At 39.7% G+C, this 21,529-nt stretch overlaps 2 protein-coding genes across 2 annotated transcripts in view; one reads left to right on the top strand and one right to left on the bottom strand.

The window, feature by feature from the left end:
- LOC306979468 (recombining binding protein suppressor of hairless-like protein) overlaps window positions 1–14,650 on the bottom strand; it is a gene marked incomplete at its 5' end in the record, with an annotated part of 51,952 nt that extends 37,302 nt beyond the window's left edge. The window contains 2 exon segments of the mRNA XM_079578421.1: window positions 2,636–2,750; window positions 14,617–14,650. Of these exon segments, the coding sequence (XP_079434547.1) occupies window positions 2,636–2,750; window positions 14,617–14,650 (149 nt within the window).
- Window positions 2,609–21,529, top strand: part of matn4 (matrilin 4) — a 65,634-nt gene continuing 46,713 nt past the window's right edge. Inside the window, exon 1 of the mRNA XM_079579253.1 lies at window positions 2,609–2,691. The gene's annotated coding sequence lies outside the window, so the exon portion shown is untranslated. The remainder of the gene's footprint in view (window positions 2,692–21,529) is intronic.

The following is a 21,529-nucleotide window of genomic DNA, read 5'->3' as shown; positions in this document are numbered from 1 at the left end:
TAATTATTTGTTGTTTTACACTAAATAACATAAAAACAGTTACATTTTTGTTTTATCTGGAAATCTTCTTGGGAGTTGCCACTTTGCGCTAAATAAACAAATGGAGTCGATTTGACGTTATGCGGGCCTCTGATAGTAGCAACTTACAACTTAATTTGGTGTCGTCCACTTTGCCCTGGTTAAGGCCCTTTATAAATCCCATTTAATGCACACAGTAAAACAACAGAAAATATACTGAAAGATTTTACAGACATGCGAGTCAAGAGAGTGGCTGAACTTGAGTTGTGTACTTCACAGCTGCAGGAGAATCTGCTCTGATCCTCCTCCACGTCAGGAGTCCAGCTGAGGTCACCCAGCCATGTGATTTACACGTCTCCTGGGGTTGTGCACCAGGCCTGTCCCACCTGGAGGAGGCCCCACACTAGACGTGCTCGAGGAAATACAGTCAGGCTTTCTTCAAAAGAAAGAGAACCACAAGAGGATGCAATTTCATATTAAAGGTCCTAGACCCAACTCAACCAAGCTCTTCCACGTTTCCCCTATTTAAATACGGTTACGTGAGTAGTTACACAGATAGAGTCAGGTATAGTCACACAAAATTAAACATGTCGATTTTCTAAGCGGATAAAAAGGGGTACTACATTGTAAGGCATAATAACATCTTAGAAGAGCTTGGTCGCTTCTAACTTCAACCCCGTTTGGGTCCATAGAGGAGTGAGATAAGTCCACCATTTTTCCATACTGAGATATATTCTTAACTGAGCTTAGATCTTGATCGCTTCCAACCCCGTTTGGAGCTTTAGGAATATGCTGGGAGAGGCCAAATGTGAACAACATCTCTGGTCTTTTTTCGTGACTGAGGGCACACAGTTCCTCCACACTGTGATATGTTCTTACCTGATCTTAGACGAGTTGATACGTACCTGTCTGGTCTTTGTGTGTGCCCGTGGAAGAGCGTGGTAGCTTCCATCTTCAACCCCGTTTGGAGCTATAGGAATACATTTGGAGAGGCCAAATGCTAACAACATCTTTGGTGGTTTTGCGTGACTGAGCGTATGCGTAAAGACCAGACAGGTACACATCAACTCGTCTAAGCTCAGGCAAGAAAATATCTCAGTATGGTAAAATGTTGGCCTGTTCCTTTTAAAGCCTTAAAGAGGGGTATTATGCTTTTTTCAATCACATAGCACCAGTCTATAGCACACTACAATATAATAAAATAAAGAGTGCCCAAGACAGAGCGAGTCAAAACAAGACTTAAAAATGCATATAACTGAAAGTATTTTATCTACACTCTTGCCTCTTACTGTAATTGATTAATTCCATGTTGATGTTTTTATTGATTGTATTTGTTTTCTTATATTTATGCAACTGTGAAGCACTATGAATTGCCTTGTATGAATTGTGCTCTACAAATAAACTTGCCTTGCCTTGCCTACAATGATGACCAAACCTTCTGTTGGTCTGTAACTGCAGTAAATTAGAATAACTGCCTTGTATAAAATGTCTCTCTCAAAATGGCTGTAGTGAATGTCTTGAAATAGGCCTCTGTCTCTTTAAGAACCTCTGACCCTTTCCGACACGCCCCCTCCACACGCTGTCTGTGGCATCAGTGGGGAGGGGGCTCTGCTGAGGAGCAGTGGTTGGTTCCTCGGCTGGTGACGAAAGCTCGGAGGCGTCTCCAGGAGGTGGGGGCGTTCCTAGGAGGACTCAGGCAAACCTATCCCTAAAATGGCCGCCATCAGAGTTTTGACAGATTACTCAAAAAGACGTGAATGTGCCAAGGCAACACTTCAGGCATGTTTTTAATGAGGGAATGACAGAATAACATGATGTAAAGCTTGAAAAAGTCGATTTTGCATAATACCCCCCTTTAAGATGCATTAAGACACTCCAGAACAGTAGGTGGCGCTGTGCAGATGTACGGTCAAATTCCACTGACTCCCAACAAGGAAGAATTTGTGTCCTGTTCATTTTGTTATGAATACATTTATATGTAGTTTTTGTGTTTTTGAAGCTGCAAAGTTACTTTTCCTTACACATAGAAGTACACATAAAAAGATGTGTACTTCGATTACTTAGGAAACTTACTTTAATTTGACAGGGCAACATTTACCTTCACAGACTGGTAGTATCTGTACTGTTACTGAAAAAAGACTTTGATCACCACAGAGACTAGGCTACTACAACTACAAAGCAGCTCGAATCCCACAGGAGCAAATCATCAAATCCTCTCCCAAAGTGATGGAAAGTAATTCAAAACTAAACTGGTGGAAAGTGAGTACCTACCTAGATGTTTACTGCCACAACTAGCTGTCATCTCCCATTGCAAGCCACGATGCTTCACACAACGCAGTCCCAGCCTCCTCAGAAGCAGAGCCATACTCCCCGGTCGTTCACATTTCAAAGGCAGCGGGGGCGGGGTCAGCGGCTCCCCAAATATCCCTCTCCCTCTGCCCCTCCAGTACCTACACACCTCCCGCTAACAACCGCTCAGTCCACTGCGAGACATTCCCGTGTCCAGGCACCCACCGCTCCATCCTCTCTGGAACTTTCTCTCTCTCTTTTTTTGGGGGGGAAAGACAACAACTCTCTTTACGCGCTTTTACGCACGTGGTCCGGTGCGCGTTCCTACCTGTGTTGCCAGTCGCCGGTGCTCGGAGCGTCGTGTCCCGTGAGCAGCGTGCCCAGGTGAGTGAGGGGGGACGGGGGAGGCGGGGGGAAGAAGTCCGCCGGGTCTGAGCGAGTGGCTGCAAGGGAGACAATGGGAGAGATGTGAACGCGCAGTGCAGATCCAGATTGTTTCTGTTTTTGCTATTTGGTTTAACTTTTTCAGGATTGCACAAACTTTGCCACTGAGTTTGCTTGCCATCATTTTGTCTGGAGAAGTGGATTCTTGTAGCTGGTTGTGAATTCCTAATTTTGCTCTAGTTATTGACTGGTAAATTCAGTGATTTTACTTTTGTGAACTACTTTGGCAGTTTAAAGCTGATTATTACTTCATATTGTTGATCTTTCCCTGTCCAATCACTGTGCTTAGCTTTGAGTGGCCTTTGGAAGTGGAAATCTCAGTTCAGTTCATGTTTGTGAAGGCTCTCATTCATCCAGGGAGTATCCACTGTTTAAAAAAAAAAGAAGCTAAATCACTGACTGGACTGAGTTTGGGGAAAGTTGAGGACACCTAGTCACAGAAGTGTATTTTCTGAAAAGAAGAAGCTTCTGTGACTAGAAGTGAAACAGCCTCAACTTAACCAAAACCCAGTCCAGTCGATGATTTAGCTTTTCTATGACAGTTCAAGTTCACTGGTTTTTGATCAGGATTGTTGCCCACTTGTGTTTTGCTATACATGAGTGGCCTATATCTTATTTATTACTAAAGATAACTTTTAATTGTTGATATGTTCTTGTTCTACCAAAAAAGCTTAATGGGCATCAGTGTTTCTCCAAATCAACATGAGTTTCACTTCATAACAGCACATAAAAGTACTGAAATATGCTTTAGAGTCATATTCCTTTAAGCTTGTCCAAGAAAAATACCTAAAGTGTGTCATGATTTGAGTTTCATCGACTTTAAAGCCTTTGCCTTTATGCCTAAAAAGTGATTAAGTGACTTTTTCACCCTTTGATTGGGGAATTTCTTCACTGGAAAACATGAAATCTTATCTGAGACAAAAATGACTTAAAAGTGCTTGAAATAAGACTTTTAATGCTGCTTTTGGTACGGTTTTGACTCGTCTTGAAACAAGATTGCCAAAGGAACTAGACAGATTTTTCTTGTCTTTGACCATTTTGTCTCATTTCAGGGTTTTTTTTTTGTCTTATTTTAAGCGTTCAAGTTAATTTGTCTTATTTTGAGCAAATTAATGCTTGTTCAATTGGCAAATCTTATTTCAAGACGAGTCGAAACCTAGTCAAAATCAGCATTAAAAGTCTTATTTCAAGTACAAATCAAGCTATTTTTCTAAGATAAGATGGCATTTTTTCCAGTGTTGGGAAGAGCTTGCCGATCGGTGATACCAGTGCTGCGTAAAGTAAAGACGCTATTGTGAATGCTCTTGGTTGGGAGTCTTAAGCCGTGACTGTGTCTGGTATTTGTGGGTGCACACTGGTTGGCTGGAGGTGCGCTGAAAAGCTCCATTGATCCACAAACACACAGGGCTGAAGCAAAAGCAGACGATTCTACGCTAATACAGCTCCAGTAAATGAGTGTTTATCAAACTGTGAGATGTTTTGTCGAAGTCCTCCTGTAAAGTCACGGCTGCCGGTTAGAGTAGTTTGGGGACAATTCAGTCCAATTGTCCACTTTTAGTCCTGGCCTGGTCCTGGTGGTTCTTGGAAATATGCCATTACTGCTCACGATCAAGAATAAAGGTGCAGTGCTTTTTCTATATTAAATGTGATGTGCGCCATTAGGGCTGGCATTTTGATTCTTCTTTGTTTTGCGATGTTTCTTACACTCCTGATGACTTAAAAAAGTATTTAACTAGATCAGTATAAACATCTCAATTTGAGCACAATAATCAAAATTTTAGCTGTTTTGACTGGTTAAGAAGTTCTTGGGCATTTCTCCCAGATTATTTCACTTGTTCTGAGATGTTTCTGACTCGTTTCGATACATTTCGTCCTTATTTCAGGTCATTTTCTTTGCCAATGGGGTAAGGAAATTGGTCTTATCTCATTGGCAATTTTACTTTCTTATTTCAAGCGAGATTTACCCTAGAACTGGTCTGAAATGTCCTCAAACAAGCAAAGTAAACTAGGTCCGATCAGGAAAAGTGTCTAAATGAGTGAAAACCGCTCAAAACAAGATACATTTCCTCAATTCAAGTCATTTAAACCAATGCTTGATATTCACTTTTTGTAGTGTGTCAATGAAACCATTTTGCACGTGACAATACAAAGTTCTTTTTGGCAACCAACTCTTTCTCAACTGTGACTTTGCTGCTTTGAATTTTGCCAATTCTGATCCAGCCTCCTCCAATTTGTTTGGGGTTGGAAACTTTATACTAGATGATAATAAAATATAAAGTCTTGCATCACTCTATTATCAAGTAGATACATGGTTGTAGTATTAAATGTTTGTTGAGTAAAAATGATGTGTAACTGAGACACAAAACGTTCGCTACCTGCAGGTAAAGTTGAAGTAGTGACTCAGTATAGGATATTTTTACCTGGCGCCTCCCTCAATCAGAGGAAACACCAAATCTAGCTATTATCGCATTGAAGTTATTGCAATGTATGTCGCAGTTAATGATTTTAGTGTTGGCGCTCAGTTGTTGTCAAATTTCCTATTTTAGTAGAGATTTTCAAACATTGTCGACTGGACTGGGTAAATGGAGTAGATGACATTTTGCTTCATTCCATTCTTCTTGCTCCGGTGGCCAAATTTGAACTCCAGTTGAATTAGGCCTTTGTCACCTTATCCAGACACTTTTGTGGTGGAAGAGTTTCCAGTTAGCAGGTTAGCACTTGCTGTGAGTGGTTATTTCAATTGTTGAGAGAGTGACAGAAATGAAATCGGAATAAACTGAAAACTCGTGAAAAAGCTCAAAGGACATTTGTGAAGCCTTAGGCTGATCACAGAGCGGGAAGATGGCATGAAAGAATGTTACGTCAATATAATTAATTAAAGCCAATGTCAGCTTAAACAGGGGGTATTATGTTTTTTTCAGTCACATAGCACCAGTCTATATCACACTACAATGATGACAAACCTTCTGTTGTTCTGTAAATGCTGTAAATTAGAATAACTGCCTTGTATAAAATTGCTCTCTCAAAATGGCTGTAGTGAATGTCTTGAAATAGGCCTCTGTCTCTTTAAGAACCTCTGAGCCTTTCCGACACGCCCCCTCCACACGCTGTCTGTGGCATCAGTGGGGAGGGGGTTCTGCTGAGGAGCAGTGGTCGGTTACTCGGCTGGTGAGGAAAGCTCGGAGGCGTGTCCAGGAGGTGGGGGCGTTCCTAGGAGGACTCAGGCAAACCGATCCCTAAAATGGCCGCCATCAGAGTTTTTACAGATTACTCAAAAATACGTGAATGTGCCAAGGCAACACTTCAGGCATGTTTTAATGAGGGAATGACATAATAACATGATGTAAAGCTTGGATGAAAAGTCCATTTTGCATAATACCCCCCCTTTAAGCTTTAATATAGAACCTGCAGTTACGCGTAAGACCTGAGGTGGCAGTAGTGAGTATAAACATTACCAACTTGCATCTAGCCCTTTAAAGTAGGACCTGCAATTTGGCCATGAACACAAGACTCCACCGCCCACCATGAGGTTGCGTTCACGTTCTTGAATTCGATTATGTCATCATCTCAGATGTAGACGCCTAAGCTTTATGCTACATACGCTAACGTTAGCTACAAGTGTCTTTTTCATTCCTACTGAACAACTTGCTGTGAAAAAGCATTGAAATGGACCCGATTTTGGCTTGACTTTATTGGTGTGTGATAAATATGTTTTGAATCTGCCAGAAAAAGGCTAAAAAGAGTGAAAAATTGTGATTCCCGTGAGAGGTTTACTTCCCCCTCGGCTAGGCCACGCCCCCTTGTGTGACACGTTGCCGTCTGTGAATTGGCAAGAAATCTCCAACACCATAATTGACAAATGTTTTTCCCTGATCATTATTTGGTAATGATTGAATTCACAAACCCGCTACATTATTTTATGGCTGAAAGTCCTTTCTACTGGCCAACTTTCAGCCCAGAGAAGAACATTGATACTCCTTTTGTTTCATGTGAATTGTCCCAGTAATGACAGAAATATGTATGACCTGCCCAGCACCTCACTTTTAAACTATATGTACTTTACAATATTGTGATGTCACATGAACGTAACCTATAAGGTGAAGGACTTGTGTGTTACCACTCGAATATTTGACAACAAGAGCGAGTCGAAGCTTCTGAAGATAAAATCAAAACATCCTCTTGTCACCTCGAGCAACCTGGTCCGGGTCCAGTCGACGATATTTGAAAATCTCTACCGCCTTTAATGATCTTGAGCAGCCAACCATTCACGTGAAACAGTCGAAAGACTCGTAAAGCCGTAGGAGGCGGCAGGGAGCAGTCAGAGGGAGCAGTCAGAGGGAGCAGTCGGAGGGAGCAGGTCTGTGTTGAGCGCGCCAACAGTAGCAAAGTTCACATCTGGATCTAATCTCCTCTCACTAACAAGAAGCGCTTGTCTTCATCTCACCGTGGGCCGCAGCTGTCAGTCATAACAGCCACCTACAGGGCGGCAATATTACTCGCCATCCCACCGAAAACTGCAGTTTGAAGGATTGCAATTGTCAAGGTGCAAAAGGGCTGTAATTACGCTGGTCAGTGGCTCTAAAATTGTGGTATGTGAACCATGGTGCTTCAGGCGGGACTCACGGGCAACAGCAATTTTAGACTGAATTCATTTTAATAGTTTGCTTTCACGTGAAATCACACCACTCTAATGTGCCTATACTATACTAAAAATGCTATGATGGTAACTATGGTAACTGTCAAAATGCACATTTGTTTTGTCTTGGTTTATGGCAAATAAACTGGGACAATCCACATGAAACAAAAAAGGTCACAAAGTTCAACATCTCTTCTGTCAGCAAGTTTAGACTGAGATCCAATTCTTTTTTCATAAATGTGTCCAAAAGTGCTGATTATACAATCAACAACACATGTAGCCAGTAGAAAAGACTTTCAACCATACTGTAAAAATGACATATTATCTTGGACAAATCGCCTGAAATGTGCTTGAATTAAAGGGACTATACAGAGTTTAAAAATGTTAAAATTATGTATTTTCCTCCCCCTACATGTTTCAACAATGTCCTAAGGTGTAGACTGAGCCCAGACATATTCACCACAACTGCTTCTAAAATCCTGCACTGTCACTCAAAAAGGTGTTAATTCGGGTCCGAAGTGCCGTCATGCTTGAGCTTGATATAGAAGCTGCAGTTACATGTATGACCTGAGGTGGCAGTAGTGAGTATGAAATGGCTAACTTGCATCTAGCCCCTTTAAAACAGGGGGTATTATGCTTTTCTCAGTCACATAGCACCAGTCTATATCACACTACAATGATGACCAAACCTTCTGTTGGTCTGTAAATGCAGTAAATTAGAATAACTGCCTTGTATAAAATTACTCTCTCAAAATGGCTGTAGCGAATGTCTTGAAATAGGCCTCTGTCTCTTTAAGAACCTCTGAGCCTTTAGACACGCCCCCTCCACACGCTGTCTGTGGCATCAGGGGGTTCGGCTGAGGAGCAGTGGTTGGTTACTCGGCTGGTGACGAAAGCTCGGAGGCGTCTCCAGGAGGTGGGGGCGTTCCTAGGAGGACTCAGGCAAACCTGTCCCTAAAATGGCCGCCATCAGAGTTTTTACAGATTACTCAAAAACACGTAAATGTGCCAACGCAACACTTCAGGCATGTTTTTAATGAGGGAATGACATAATAACATGATGTAAAGCTTGAAAAAGTCGATTTTGCATAATACCCCCCCTTTAAGGCAATTATTGCTGATTTTGAGCAGGTTTGGACTGTCTTGAAATAAGATTGCCAATGGAACAAGCAGTAATTCACTTTAAATAAGAGAAATGTCCCTTTAAATGAGACTAAACAGTCAAAGGCAAGAAGGATCAAACTTGTTCCACGGCAATGAAATAGTTCAAACATACACAAAATAAGCACAAATTCTAATAAGATGGAATTTTCCAGGTTTGTGGATCCAATCCCGACAAAATTATTACCAGGTTCAACTTTTGCCAAATTTAAGTGAGGAGATTTCTTTACAAAACAAATCTCGTCCATTGAGTTGTATTGGCTCCTGCCGTCCATCTGTCTGATATCATGAAATCCAAGATTATGAACGCAACCTATAGAGGTCATTTATCCTTCAGTAATTCATCTTTGAGTTCGGTGTTTTTTCTGGTTCAGACATGGTTTAATAATATAGTCCAATGTAGGTGTCTTTTTGGACCCGATTTAGTTTTTTTTATCTAGATCTAGGCTTGGTGGTTCTTGGAAGGTCAATTATGCTACGAGTTACTTGTTGTGAATAGTTTGAGAACAACTGATTTACATTATAAAGTCAACTGCAAATATATAGCCTGGACAAAACCTGCTAACCCTGTGGTTCATTCTTCCACAAAATGAATTGTTCTAACTTATTGCAATACAGTTTGCAGGATAATGGCCAGTAAATGTATTTTTCTAATTCTGCCAAACCACCATCATTTCTCAGGGTGCATGAATCAGCAAGACAAATGTATCGTAATATAATTGTGTTGGAACATTCTATATTTTCTTTACAATAGAGTGTAAGTTGAATGAAGCGCATGGCCAGCTCAAATCTCTCAGTTGGTAATTCATCTCTTCCCTTTAGGTCCACAAACAGTTCAAAGGTCTCCTCCTCCACACACCTGCACATATAATCAAAAACAGTTACGTTTGGAGGATTTGTAGCGCCTGACTGCAGTGTGCGTGCAGGAATCTGACAGGAATGGACCAGTTTTCCCAGTTGGTTTTGCGTCCACTTAAATTATATTACAACGATATTGCGCTTTGACATTCAGACTGTTGCATAAGGAGAAATCTCATTGGCTTTGACCTCGCGAGATCAAAAAGCCCATTCCGGGTAAAAATAGTAACTAAGTTTTTAGGGGGGATTGTATTTGAGCATGTTATTTATGTTTAATCTTAATGTTTTAATACAGACAAAACATAAAGAGCTTCATGAGGAATGACATGAGATAGAATTATGATATTTGATAACTGTCCTGAATATTTAGTTTCAACATAATATGTTCTCTTAAAGGAACAGGTCACTGTTTTTCCATACGGAGATCATGTTCTTACCTGAGCTTAGACCAGTTACCTTAGGAGCACTTCGACGTCCGTGAGGTAAAGTAAAGATATTACTGTGCGGGCGTTAAAGGGGTTGGTTGCAAGTTGGCCATTTTATACTCACTACTGCCACCTCAGGCCATACGTGTAACTGCACCTTCTATGTTTGTATTGTGGTGAACAGGTCTGGGCTCATTCTACACATTATGACATGGCTGGAATATGTAGGGGGAGGAAAATACATAATTTTAACATTTTTAAACTCCCTATAGTCCCTTTAAAGTGCTCCAAAGGTCTTATTACGCTTTACAATATAGTTCCCCTTTTTATCCTCTTAGAAAATCGACATGTTTAATTTTGTGTAACTAGACTTGGATCGTATAACTACTCACATAATGTATTTAAATATGAGAAACGTGGAAGAGCTTGGTCGCTTCTGACTTAACCCCGTTTGAGTCCATAGAGGAGAGGAGGAGAGGGTTAATGCTAACAACATCTTTGGTCTTTTTGACTCGCGTGAAGACCAGACAGGTACGCATCAACTCGTCAAGGCTCAGGTAAGAACATATCTCAGTATGGAAAAACGCTGGCCTGTTCCTTTAAATATGGACAAAAAAATCGTAAGATGTTTGTCGTACAGGAGTTGTCCAAGATGAGGGTTCCTGAGTAGGGCTGAAACGACTAATCGATTAATCGACGACTAATCGATTATTGAAAGAGTCGATAACAATTTTAGTAATCGATTAATCGTTTTCTGGTTCACACAGACTAAAATGGGGCTAAAATTACCAAAAATATGTAGTATTTTTTGATGAAAACCTGTTTTGATTTTATATTTAGGGTCTGTAGTGGTTTGTACAAGGTAAATATCATGAATAAAGCCTTCAAAAAACATTCCCCTTTTGTTTACTCCATCAACACTTCCTTAAACAGCGCGACTTAAGCTATAATGTGATAAAAAAAATAGAAAAAATAAAAATTTACTACACCATTCACAGCCAAGCGCTTAATCGATTAATCGTAAAAATACTCGATAGATTAATCGATTACAAAATAATCATTAGTTGCAGCCCTATTCCTGAGTCATCTTCTAAGTATGGACTGAATACATAATTGTCTCATGTAAAAGCGCTTTGTGACTATGTCTGTGAAAGGCGCCAAGTAAATAAAGTTCTTCTTCTACTCTGTAGTTGAAGTGTAGGACTTAAACAGGTAGCCATTTAATATAGGGGAGGGACTGAACCAAGCTAAGCCCTCGCTGTAGTCTTCATCTAGTCTGCATGTAAACTGGAAATCTTAGTGTCGCTGATGAAGCCTTTTGGATGAGTGGCGAAGCACAGAAGATGACTCAGGAACCTTCATCTAAGAAAAAAACGTTCGTAAGCAACTAAATTTGACAAAAATCATCGAGATATTGCGATTACAATATATTCAGTTGATATAGCCTTACATAAAATAACATAAAAATTCAACACATTCCAATGACGACAGTGTAAACATTTAAAAATTGTAATTACAAGACTTGTTTCCAGGTTAAACCAACTCCATGTACCTTCTCTCGTGCCTGTAACTATGTGGACGCATCTGGACCTGGTTAGCCCGGCTCTCTCATCTTGACCCTGACTTTGTGTTTAATCAGACAGAGGTGGTCAGCTGCCAATCAAACCTCTCGTGTACAACAGCCGCCGCTCGTGTAATCAACACTGCCCGCAAACGTCCTAATCTTTGTGTTTCCCTTGTAAACAGTAGATGAGGATAACCAAGTTATTTAAATAGAGAAGGACAAGTGGAAAAAACAGTTCAACATGTCAGGCTTTAACCAAGTGACTAGACGGTGCCATATGAGACTGGACGAAAGAAGACCAGAGCTCCTCTAATCTGAGGCTTGGTAGTTTTTACATTTAACGTATTATACAACTAAAAATGAAAACGACAAATGGCGTATATCCTCCGGACACAGTTAGCAAGCTGGGTACTCTGGGAAAGTTGTGAGAATTCTGCATCATGTTCAATTTTTTCCTATAGCCGTTGACATTTAGCCATCAAACAATAGAGGTTTCTATAATCCTGTGTATGATACCTCTTAGCGAGTCAGTGTTGAAATGTGACAGCAGGGGGCGCTGTATGAGGGGGCTCATTTATTAAAGAGGGGGTATTATGCTTTTTATTATGCAGTCACATAGCACCAGTCTATATCACACTACAATGATGACAAACCTTCTGTTGGTCTTTAAATGCAGTAAATTAGAATAACTGCCTTGTATAAAATTGCTCTCTCAAAATGGCTGTAGTGAATGTCTTGAAATAGGCCTCTGTCTCTTTAAGAACCTCTGACTCTTTCAGACACGCCCCCTCCACACGCTGTCTGTGGCATCAGTGGGGAGGGGGTTCTGCTGAGGAGCAGTGGTTGGTTACTCGGCTGGTGACGAAAGCTCGGAGGCGTCTCCGGGAGGTGGGGGCGTTCCTGGGAGGACTCAGGCAAACTTATCCCTAAAATGGCCGCCATCAGAGTTTTTACAGATTACTCAGAAATACGTGAATGTGCCAAGGCAACACTTCAGGCATGTTTTTAATGAGGGAATGACATAATAACATGATGTAAAGCTTGAAAAAGTCCATTTTGCATAATACCCCCCCTTTAAGCACATTCATGTTTACTATAGTAGGTTCTTCAAAGGGAGCTTGTTTGAAAGACAAAAGTCAGTAGATTCCAAAACAAAAAAAGGGTAGGTCTCTGTGTCTTCTGGTTCAGAAAGTCTGCAACATAAAATGATAGGTGTATAAACTTGTAACCGATTTTCACCGCAATGTTTCTCTGCTCCCCTGAGGCCTAGGAAGTTGTTCTAGGGCTCATTTAAAGCCCTGACTGAGCTCTTTCAAGAGAAAACAAGTCTCTGTCACTTTCAGTTTTGGAGATGGCGGCCTTCTTTTATCGCCCGATATCGGCCGATAACCGATATGGGAAAATACCAAAATATTTCAATATTTCAATTGGCGCAAGTTAGTAGAGATGCACCGATCCAGCTTTTTTGCTACCGATACCGATACCCGATATTTACCGATACCAAGAGTCTTTCTTAACAGTGGAAACATATATAGACTCTTCTCCATTGTAAGTAAATAAAGTCATATTTTATTGTCATGTTACAGATCAATTCCCAATTATATCTATTGATAAACTCTTGGATAAACAACTCACATGAAGTGATTTGATCATTACAAATTTGTTAGATCAGTTATTTCTTGAACTAAAACACACACACTTGGCTTCAGCAGTGCTTATTTTATTTTATTAGGCTACTTAAAGTATTTCTATCATAGTTTCTGACCCAGCCTTGATTAGTTTTCGTTAGCATTAGCATGCTCCCGCTAGCTTTAGCATGCTATTGCTAACCGCAGAATTTTGCGCAGCGATCAAAAATACATTGGCGGAGGCTAAAACTAACTCTCTTCTTAGCTTTCCAATGACATACAGCATACTCATATACCCTTAGATTTAGGTGGTAAATGTTGTGTTTTTAAAGGGGGGGTATTATGCAAAATTGACTTTTTCAAGCTTTACATCGTGTTATTATGTCATTCCCTCATTAAAAACATGCCTGAAGTGTTGCCTTGGCACATTCACGTATTTTTGAGTAATCTGTAAAAACTCTGATGGCGGCCATTTTAGGGATAGGTTTGCCTGAGTCCTCCTAGGAACGCCCCCACCTCCTGGAGACGCCTCCGAGCTTTCGTCACCAGCCGAGTAACCAACCACTGCTCCTCAGCAGAACCCCCTCCCCACTGATGCCACAGACAGCGTGTGGAGGGGGCGTGTCGGAAAGGCTCAGAGGTTCTTAAAGAGACAGAGGCCTATTTCAAGACATTCACTACAGCCATTTTGAGAGAGCAATTTTATACAAGGCAGTTATTCTGATTTACTGCATTTACAGACCAACAGAAGGTTTGGTCATCATTGTAGTGTGATATAGACTGGTGCTATGTGATTGAAAAAAGCAGAATACCCCCTCTTTAAGGCGTTGCAAGCCAAAACTGGTATCAATTCAGTATCGGATATTTGTAGCCGATACCCGATATTGTATTTTTTCCAGCATCGGAGCATCCGTACTAGTCAGAAGTCATTAATGAAATAGGTAATGATAAAAAATAACATATCAAAGTGGTCTCTGATCCACGTATTCAGCTCATTGTAGGAACAGGCTCAGGTAACTCACACAGTTTATGCCGTTTTTTTATGGTACAACCTGCCCCACGACACCCCGCCATGTTTGCTGCATAAGAACCGTGCCAACAGCTTACCCGTAACTAATACGCCGCGCTTCGTTGCTAATGGGCTACGTCGCAAATACCCAGATTTCTAACTCAATATGTCAGGGATTAACTCACTATCTGTGAATGAAGTCGTCTCGTTGGAGCATGGAGTCAGTTTCAGAGCCCTGTCTGTGGTTTCACGATGACACCTGTCAGTGGGGTTCGTGTTCTGGGTCACACTCCCACTCAGGACAGAGGTCAAAGGTGAAGGATGTAAACAAGATATCATTACACGCTGAAAGAAGTCCATGGTGTGTGTTCCTTGTATTTCTTTAATCCGTCCTTTCGTAAATCTTTACTCAAATTGACAACAGAATGCCAACATTATTGTGGTTTTCCTTTATTGGCAGCTCAGTACATAGTCCATCACTGGTGGTTCAGTTGGAAGCATCATTTTTTTTCAGCTTTGTCATAAATATTGGCCTTCCAAAAAGAAATAAATGGGTTGTAGTGTCTTAAAAATAGGTTACTCACCTGCCATGTTATTGTCCAACATGTCTTCATCCATGACCACAGTTGTTGATCTTGGAATTATTGTTTGCTATTCCTTATGTTCATTTTTGTCATCAACCTAAAAAAAAAAAAAAAACAATACTTTAAAAACAGCACAGTCGACCACAGTGCTGTACACAATGCAAAACAGTAAAAACATGAGCAGAAACAAACACACACAAAAAAGCCAAGGTGAAATGAGTTTTTTAACCTCTTAACCCTCACCTGAACCGAGCACAGGGGCGGACCGGCCATATGTCCATTCTGGAAGAGCACAGAAGGGCCACTTGGCTCTAGGGCCACCGGCCTGGCCCCTCACTTTTCTCCTTAACCTCTCACACCCTGCCGTAATCGAGCTTTACCCCAAATCTAAAAGCTTAAAAGAAAAGCATCCAGAAACGAGGATGAAAACGGAACAAAAATGTGCCGTAAAAGCAACAAAAAAGTGACCAAAGCGTGACGACAAAGCAATGAAAAAGCATCCAAAACATGAAAAAAAAAGAAAAAGAAAAACAAGTGACAAAAACACAACATCAAACACTAACAATGCAAGGAAAAAGTGACAAAAAAGTGACGTAAACAACGTAGACAAAAATGTGGCGATAAAAAGTTACCATCGCTTTTCTAGATTTTAGCTTTCAAATGAGGCGTTACAGTGTTGCTCTCCAGTCAGGAAGCCTTTAGATTTGGGCAAAGCCGAACTGGAGCAAAGTGGTTTATATGTCTTTGTGGAAGTGTCGCATTTACGCTAATTTGGCCCAGGCTGGTAAGAGTCCAGGGCTGTTTTTCAGTCCCAGTCCGCCCCTGACCGAGCACATTTTCTCCACTTTGGCCTTACCCAAATCTAAAAGCCTCTTGAAAAAGCATTAAAATAGCCAAATAACCGAAAAGTGACCCAAAAAAAGCCACAAAAGAGCAATAAAAAAGTGACCATAAAAAGTGATGAAAGTGCAACAAAAACACAACAAAAATGAATGCGATGATAGCGCATATTAAAAGCAACAAAACAGCGACAAAATTGACAATAACAGTGGCAATGTGCTTTGTACTCACACTTTTGTCACAATATAAAGTGCATCACGATACACACTGGCCGATTAGTGTTGTACAAATCAATGTCCAAAAGTTCTACATCAAATGAATGTGAGATTTGGTGAAATTTGGCAGAATTTAAAACCACTTTTGAACCACTGTTGACTGTAAAAAGGGTGCAGTACATAGCCTCATAATAGGGCTGGGTACCGCTACATTTTTTCCAACACCGGTACTTAAAGGGACTATACAGAGTTTAAAAGATGTTCCAACAATGTCTTAATGTGTAGAATGAGCTCAGACCTGTTCACCACAACTGCCTCTAAAATCCTGCACTGTCACTCAAAAAGGTGTTAATTCGGGTCTGAAGTGCCGTCAGGCCCGAGCTTAATATAGAAGGTACAGTTACATGTATGACCTGAGATGGCAGTAGTGAGTATAAAATGGCAAACTTGTATCTAGCCCCTTTTAAACGATACTTGGTTTTCAATACGGATACCTGTATGATACTTTATCCGATACCTATTCTCAAATATGTGTCATCTAGAAGTAGAAACAGAACAATAATGTGTGGAAGATCTGTAAATTGACTATATCGGGTTCATCTCCAATGTCGAGAAATGTGGGGAAAATGGGGAATAATTTTGGGGGGGAAATTGTGGCAAAAATAAGGCAAAAAAAAAAAAAAAAAGGGAATAAATTGGGTAAAACAGGGAGGGGGGAATAAGGAAAATATTTGTAATAAATATGGGGTAAAAAAAAAATGAAAATTAAGAAAAAATGGGGCAAACATGGGGCAACAAATTTGAAAAAATAGGGAAAAGAAATTGGGCAAAAATGGGGGGAAAAGTCATGTATTTGAACAGCTGTCCCTGGACCAACTGCATCAAAACTTGGATCTAAAGAGAGAAGATTTTTTTGTCGGTACCTGCTTTAGATACTTTCATCTCTTCAATAAAGTAGTACCTACACTTTTTTTTTTTCTGATACCACACTGGTGTGGTTTAACGGTACCCAGCCCTAATAACCCATTGCAATACTTCACAAGACGATATGATTTTCCTTCCCCATTAGCAAACTATTTCCCCTTTGGCTTTCGCAGATTCGGAAGGATGCACGGTTTCAATTACTTTGTGTCTAGATCGTTTGGTAAAAAATACAAAGTCTTCATCATTTGGAAAGAATGGGTTTTCATAACAGCCGTCCAGTTCCTCTTAAAGGTTGATGGTCCGCTGAAATGTTTCCCACTGTCACTGTATCATTTGGCGCATTCTAATTGCATTACTCACACAGGATTAAAGTATTGAGGACCATAAAGTGGGTCATTAGAATCAGAATTACTTCACTGATGCCTGAAATCTGTGTAAAGGCGTCTCAGTGCCTTAGACAGGTTAGGTTTACCCTGTGTTGTTGCGATAGTAATCCTGCTTTCTCTTCACAACTTAACATTGGACTATATTACAATATTAAAATGCCATAATGTTTATCACTACCGACTAGAGTTGCAAAAGAGGGGAAACAATCTTTAGTTGAATAAACACTTGGTGAACCATTAGTTACCCATAATTATGCTTTTGAACCATGAAACATGCACTTGAGTGAAGTCACGCCTCCGACCCTTACAGGAAGTGCGAGGACCACATTGTCACGTCAAAACGCAACACAACGTTTTGCTAGAAGTGATAGTCTGGAATTTTTTGTAAAGTCCGTTCTTCCCGGATCTCAACAACTAATCAGAGTCTAGTATCCTCCCGCGTTGACCAATGAGACGAGCCGTTCCTGTGAACCGGCCTGTCAGGAGGAGGGGGAGGAGCTTGATCTGTTCTGTTCCTGCTCTCCTCATTTTCAACTGAGGAGGGCTTTCTGGTTAAAGAGGGAAGAATTTGATTGCTCACTTTCAAATTCTACTCTATCTCTCCTCACTTTGCAAACTTACAAACTATCACTTTAACTTTCTTACTAATGAGTGGTGGGACAAACAGCAAAGTGTTATATAAGGATTGTGTTTTATCACACTGTGGTTGGTTAAATTCACCTGTCTCTAACTCAAATCAGATCAGTGACCAATACTGTATGTTTGGGCTGGGCGATTTGGACAAAATCTCATATCCCGATATATTTAGGTTCAATGTCGATATATGATATATATCGCAATATTTTTTCCGAAAAGTAGTTTTACTGAAAACTCACAATAAAATGCAAACATAAACACTGTATAACAAAGCTCTGTAAGGTGCACATTTAAATAAAATAATATCTTAAATAGAAATAGCCTATAAAATAAAGCAATATAATACTGTAATACTGCACAAACTGGATGATTATGCAAGATTGACACAAACATCAATCAATCAATCAATCAATCAATCAATCAATCAATCAATCAATCAATCAATCAATCAATCAATCAATCAATCAATCAATCAATCAATCAATCAATCAATCAAAGCTTATTTATATAGCACTTTACAGCAACACCAGGAGGACCAAGTGCTTCACAGAAAGATAAAACACATTTTAAAAACAGCAAATAATTACAACCTAGACACAATTCAGTGCTTTAAGTATTAAAAGCAAGTTTGAAAAGATGAGTCTTTAATCTTGATTTAAAAACATGGATGAGTCTATTCCATTTCCAAATCAAATGTTGATGCTTCAGTTTATCTGCCTGTTAATTCCTTGTTTATTCATCATTTCCCATACATTCATTATATTCCCATGGAAAATATCCAACATTGAAAATTCCCATGATTTTGCAACCCCACTAATGATTACTAGTGCTACTACTGCTTCTGCTGATGATTCTGTGGTACATGCAATCCAAATAAAGTAATACAATTCTAATTGATCCCACATCAGACCTGTTAAATAAGTTATAATACATCAACAGCTGTACGATTAGCTGCATAACTGCATAATGTTACTGTGCACAGTCGATGAATATGAATTTTACAATATTATGGATTCTTGTGGATTAATTAATTTATTCGTTATTGATTTAAACAGAAAATGTACTGAAAGCTCAATGCCTTTCACTTTCCCACTTGATTCTAACTCTATAACGCTATAATTTTCTTGATTTTGAGGATAATTGCAAGACTAAAAAAGTAATTGTGATCAAATTTGCACTCACCTGGTGTCACCGATCCTGCTGTTGATATAAATCCATCATGATTCCTCTTCAGTCTCCATTATTGACTTCTACTACTACGAATACTGCTACTGCTCCTGCTAATAGTCTGTAAGGTACATGAAGAAATGATGTTCGAGAGTGCCCATGTGTACTTGTTTTTACTGCGTCCTGGAGCCCGTATCTGCTTCCAGTGTATGTGCGTTACATATCAGCGTGTCGGTGTGTGTTCAGAGATAGCCACCTGTTTGAATCGGGTCATATTCTCACACACGCCTTTCCCGGACCCAGCGCTCGAACACCTGGAAGAGGAGCTGGTTTATTTAAGGCTTTTCAATCCACTAAAATGTACTTGTGCTTATCAGCCAAAGCAAATACATAAAATATACACATGGCACTGTGTCATATACACGTTACGTCCTTGATGATGTTTGTGGAGACCGAAGGGAAGAATAATCGCGCTTTTATCAAAATATATGTAGGTTTCATTGCTTGTGTTTTGTAATTTGCTTGATAACCTGAAAATAAGACGATTTGAGCGGTGGTCGGAGAAAAACAAGAGGGTTTTTTTGCACAGTAATATAGAAATCTGTCATTTTATTTCTGTAATGTAAATGTTTTGCAATATGTGTATTTTTTATAGTTGGCCCGGAACGCTAAATGCATCAACCTGGAGAGACTCAGACAGAAACAAAAGCAGCCCTTAGAGATCTTCATTGGCAGGCATGAATATAGACCCCGGCAGAAGAGACAAAGGTGTAAAATAAATTGCATGAGTAGAAGGGCTGTGCAATTAATCAAAATTCGATTACGATTTTCGATTAGTAAACGATTACAAAATTAGCATAATCGCAAAAAATCGATTATATATATATTTTTTTTTCAATGTTTTTTTTTTCAATGGTTTTTTTTTTTTTCATTTTTTTCATTTTTTTTGTTTTTTTTTATTTTACATTTTTTCTTAAATTTTTTTTTTTCTTCTATTTTTCCATTTTTTTTTTTTTCAATTTTTTTTTTTTCAATTTTTTTCATTTTTTCATTTTTTTTAAATTTTCTTTATTTTTGCACAGCAGACTTGCGTTATTTCAGGCCGCTGGGATTATTTTCCCTTCGCTTTTCACGTGCCACGGCTCATGCTTTTGTCTGACATAAAAACAAACGGGGCTGTGTGATGATGTCATCAGGCCGCGCTGCTCAGTTTACTTGCGCAGGTGTGAGGGCCGGCCAGCAGGGGGCAGGTGTGAAACAGGGACCTCTCTTTAATCAAGGCGTACTTAAAATCATTTGTACTTTCATGACTGTTCAGAAAACATTAAGTGTAGTGTTTTGATTAATACATAAATCAAATAAAGATAGACTCTTTTTTTAAAGGCAACAAATAATTGTTTGAATAATCGTGATTTCAATTATGACAAAAATAATCGTGATTATTATTTTTTCAACCATCGAGCAGCCCTAATGAGCAGGTTAGGGTGGTGGAATCAGAGGCTGGAGAAGGATGAGCGTCGGGAGAATCTATTCCTGGGAGAGCCGATGATGGGGCGGAGGTGGGATGCAGCACAACCGGCAAGTGGACGTGGTTGTGAAGGAGAAGGGTTCGATGCTAAATCCTGGGTGATGATGACTGCAGAAAAACTGTAGCTGTGATCCTGATCAGCTCAAGCAGAGGAGCGGCTGAGCTGATTGGATGAAGGCGGGAGACGCTGGAATGAGTCTTTCATGTTTAATTTCCGCCTATAGGCTTCATTACAGCTGACAATGCTACGACTGCAACTCTACCATATAAATTTGCGCTGTTATACTTGCTTTAAGGTAGTGATAATAGCGTGACCTCCCACAGAGCATCTCTGAAGCCGAATGACGTAGACAGGCTGGTGTTTCTTGCACAAAATCTTTAAATGAAGGAGGACACACTTGTCTGTTTAATGCCTCAAGACTGCACTACTGTTTATCAAAGTTGTTTATTGAGTTGATATTTGATAGTCTAGTTGACAGTTGAAACTGCTCAGATAAGCTATTAAGTTAGCAAAAAGAAACAGGTAATCTCAAGCTGATGTTAAAAAAAGTTTATCTTAAAGGGACTATGCAGAGTTTAAAAATGTTAAAATTAAGTATTTTCCTCCCCCTACATGTTTCAATAGTGTTCTAATGTGTAGAATGAGCCCAGACCTGTTCACCACAACTGCCTCTAAAATCCCGCTCTCAAAAAGGTGTTATTTCGGGTCCGAAGTGCCGTCATGCACGAGCTTAATATAGAAGCTGCAGTTACACGTTTGACCTGAGGTGGCAGCAGTGAGCATAAAATGGCCAACTTGCATCTAGCCCCTTTAAACTGAAACTTCTTATCTCTTTATATATAAATGCTGCCCTCAGAAAAAGATTGACCTATTTTATTTTATAGGCTATTTTTATTTAAGATACTTGTGCACCTTGCAGAGCTTTGTTACACGGTGTTATTGTTTATATCTTATAGTGAGTTATCAATAAAACAACTCGTATTTGGCTTTGACTTTGACCCAGCATTTCATTTCACAGCTCTCACTTTCCGGAAAAATATCTGGATATATCGATATTCAACTTAAATATATTGATATTTGACTTTTGGTCCATATCGCCCAGCCCTATCGTCTATTGTTATTTAGAATTTTTATATATTTTTTTGAGAACTATCGCAATTATGTAAAGATTTGCATTTTTTTTTTGTCATAGTTTGATAGTGGTTCAGAATATCAG

This window comes from Gobius niger (genome assembly GCF_951799975.1).
Source record: "Gobius niger genome assembly, chromosome: 20".
NCBI classification, from domain to species: domain Eukaryota; kingdom Metazoa; phylum Chordata; class Actinopteri; order Gobiiformes; family Gobiidae; genus Gobius; species Gobius niger.
This window is presented reverse-complemented; position numbering and strand designations above follow the sequence as displayed.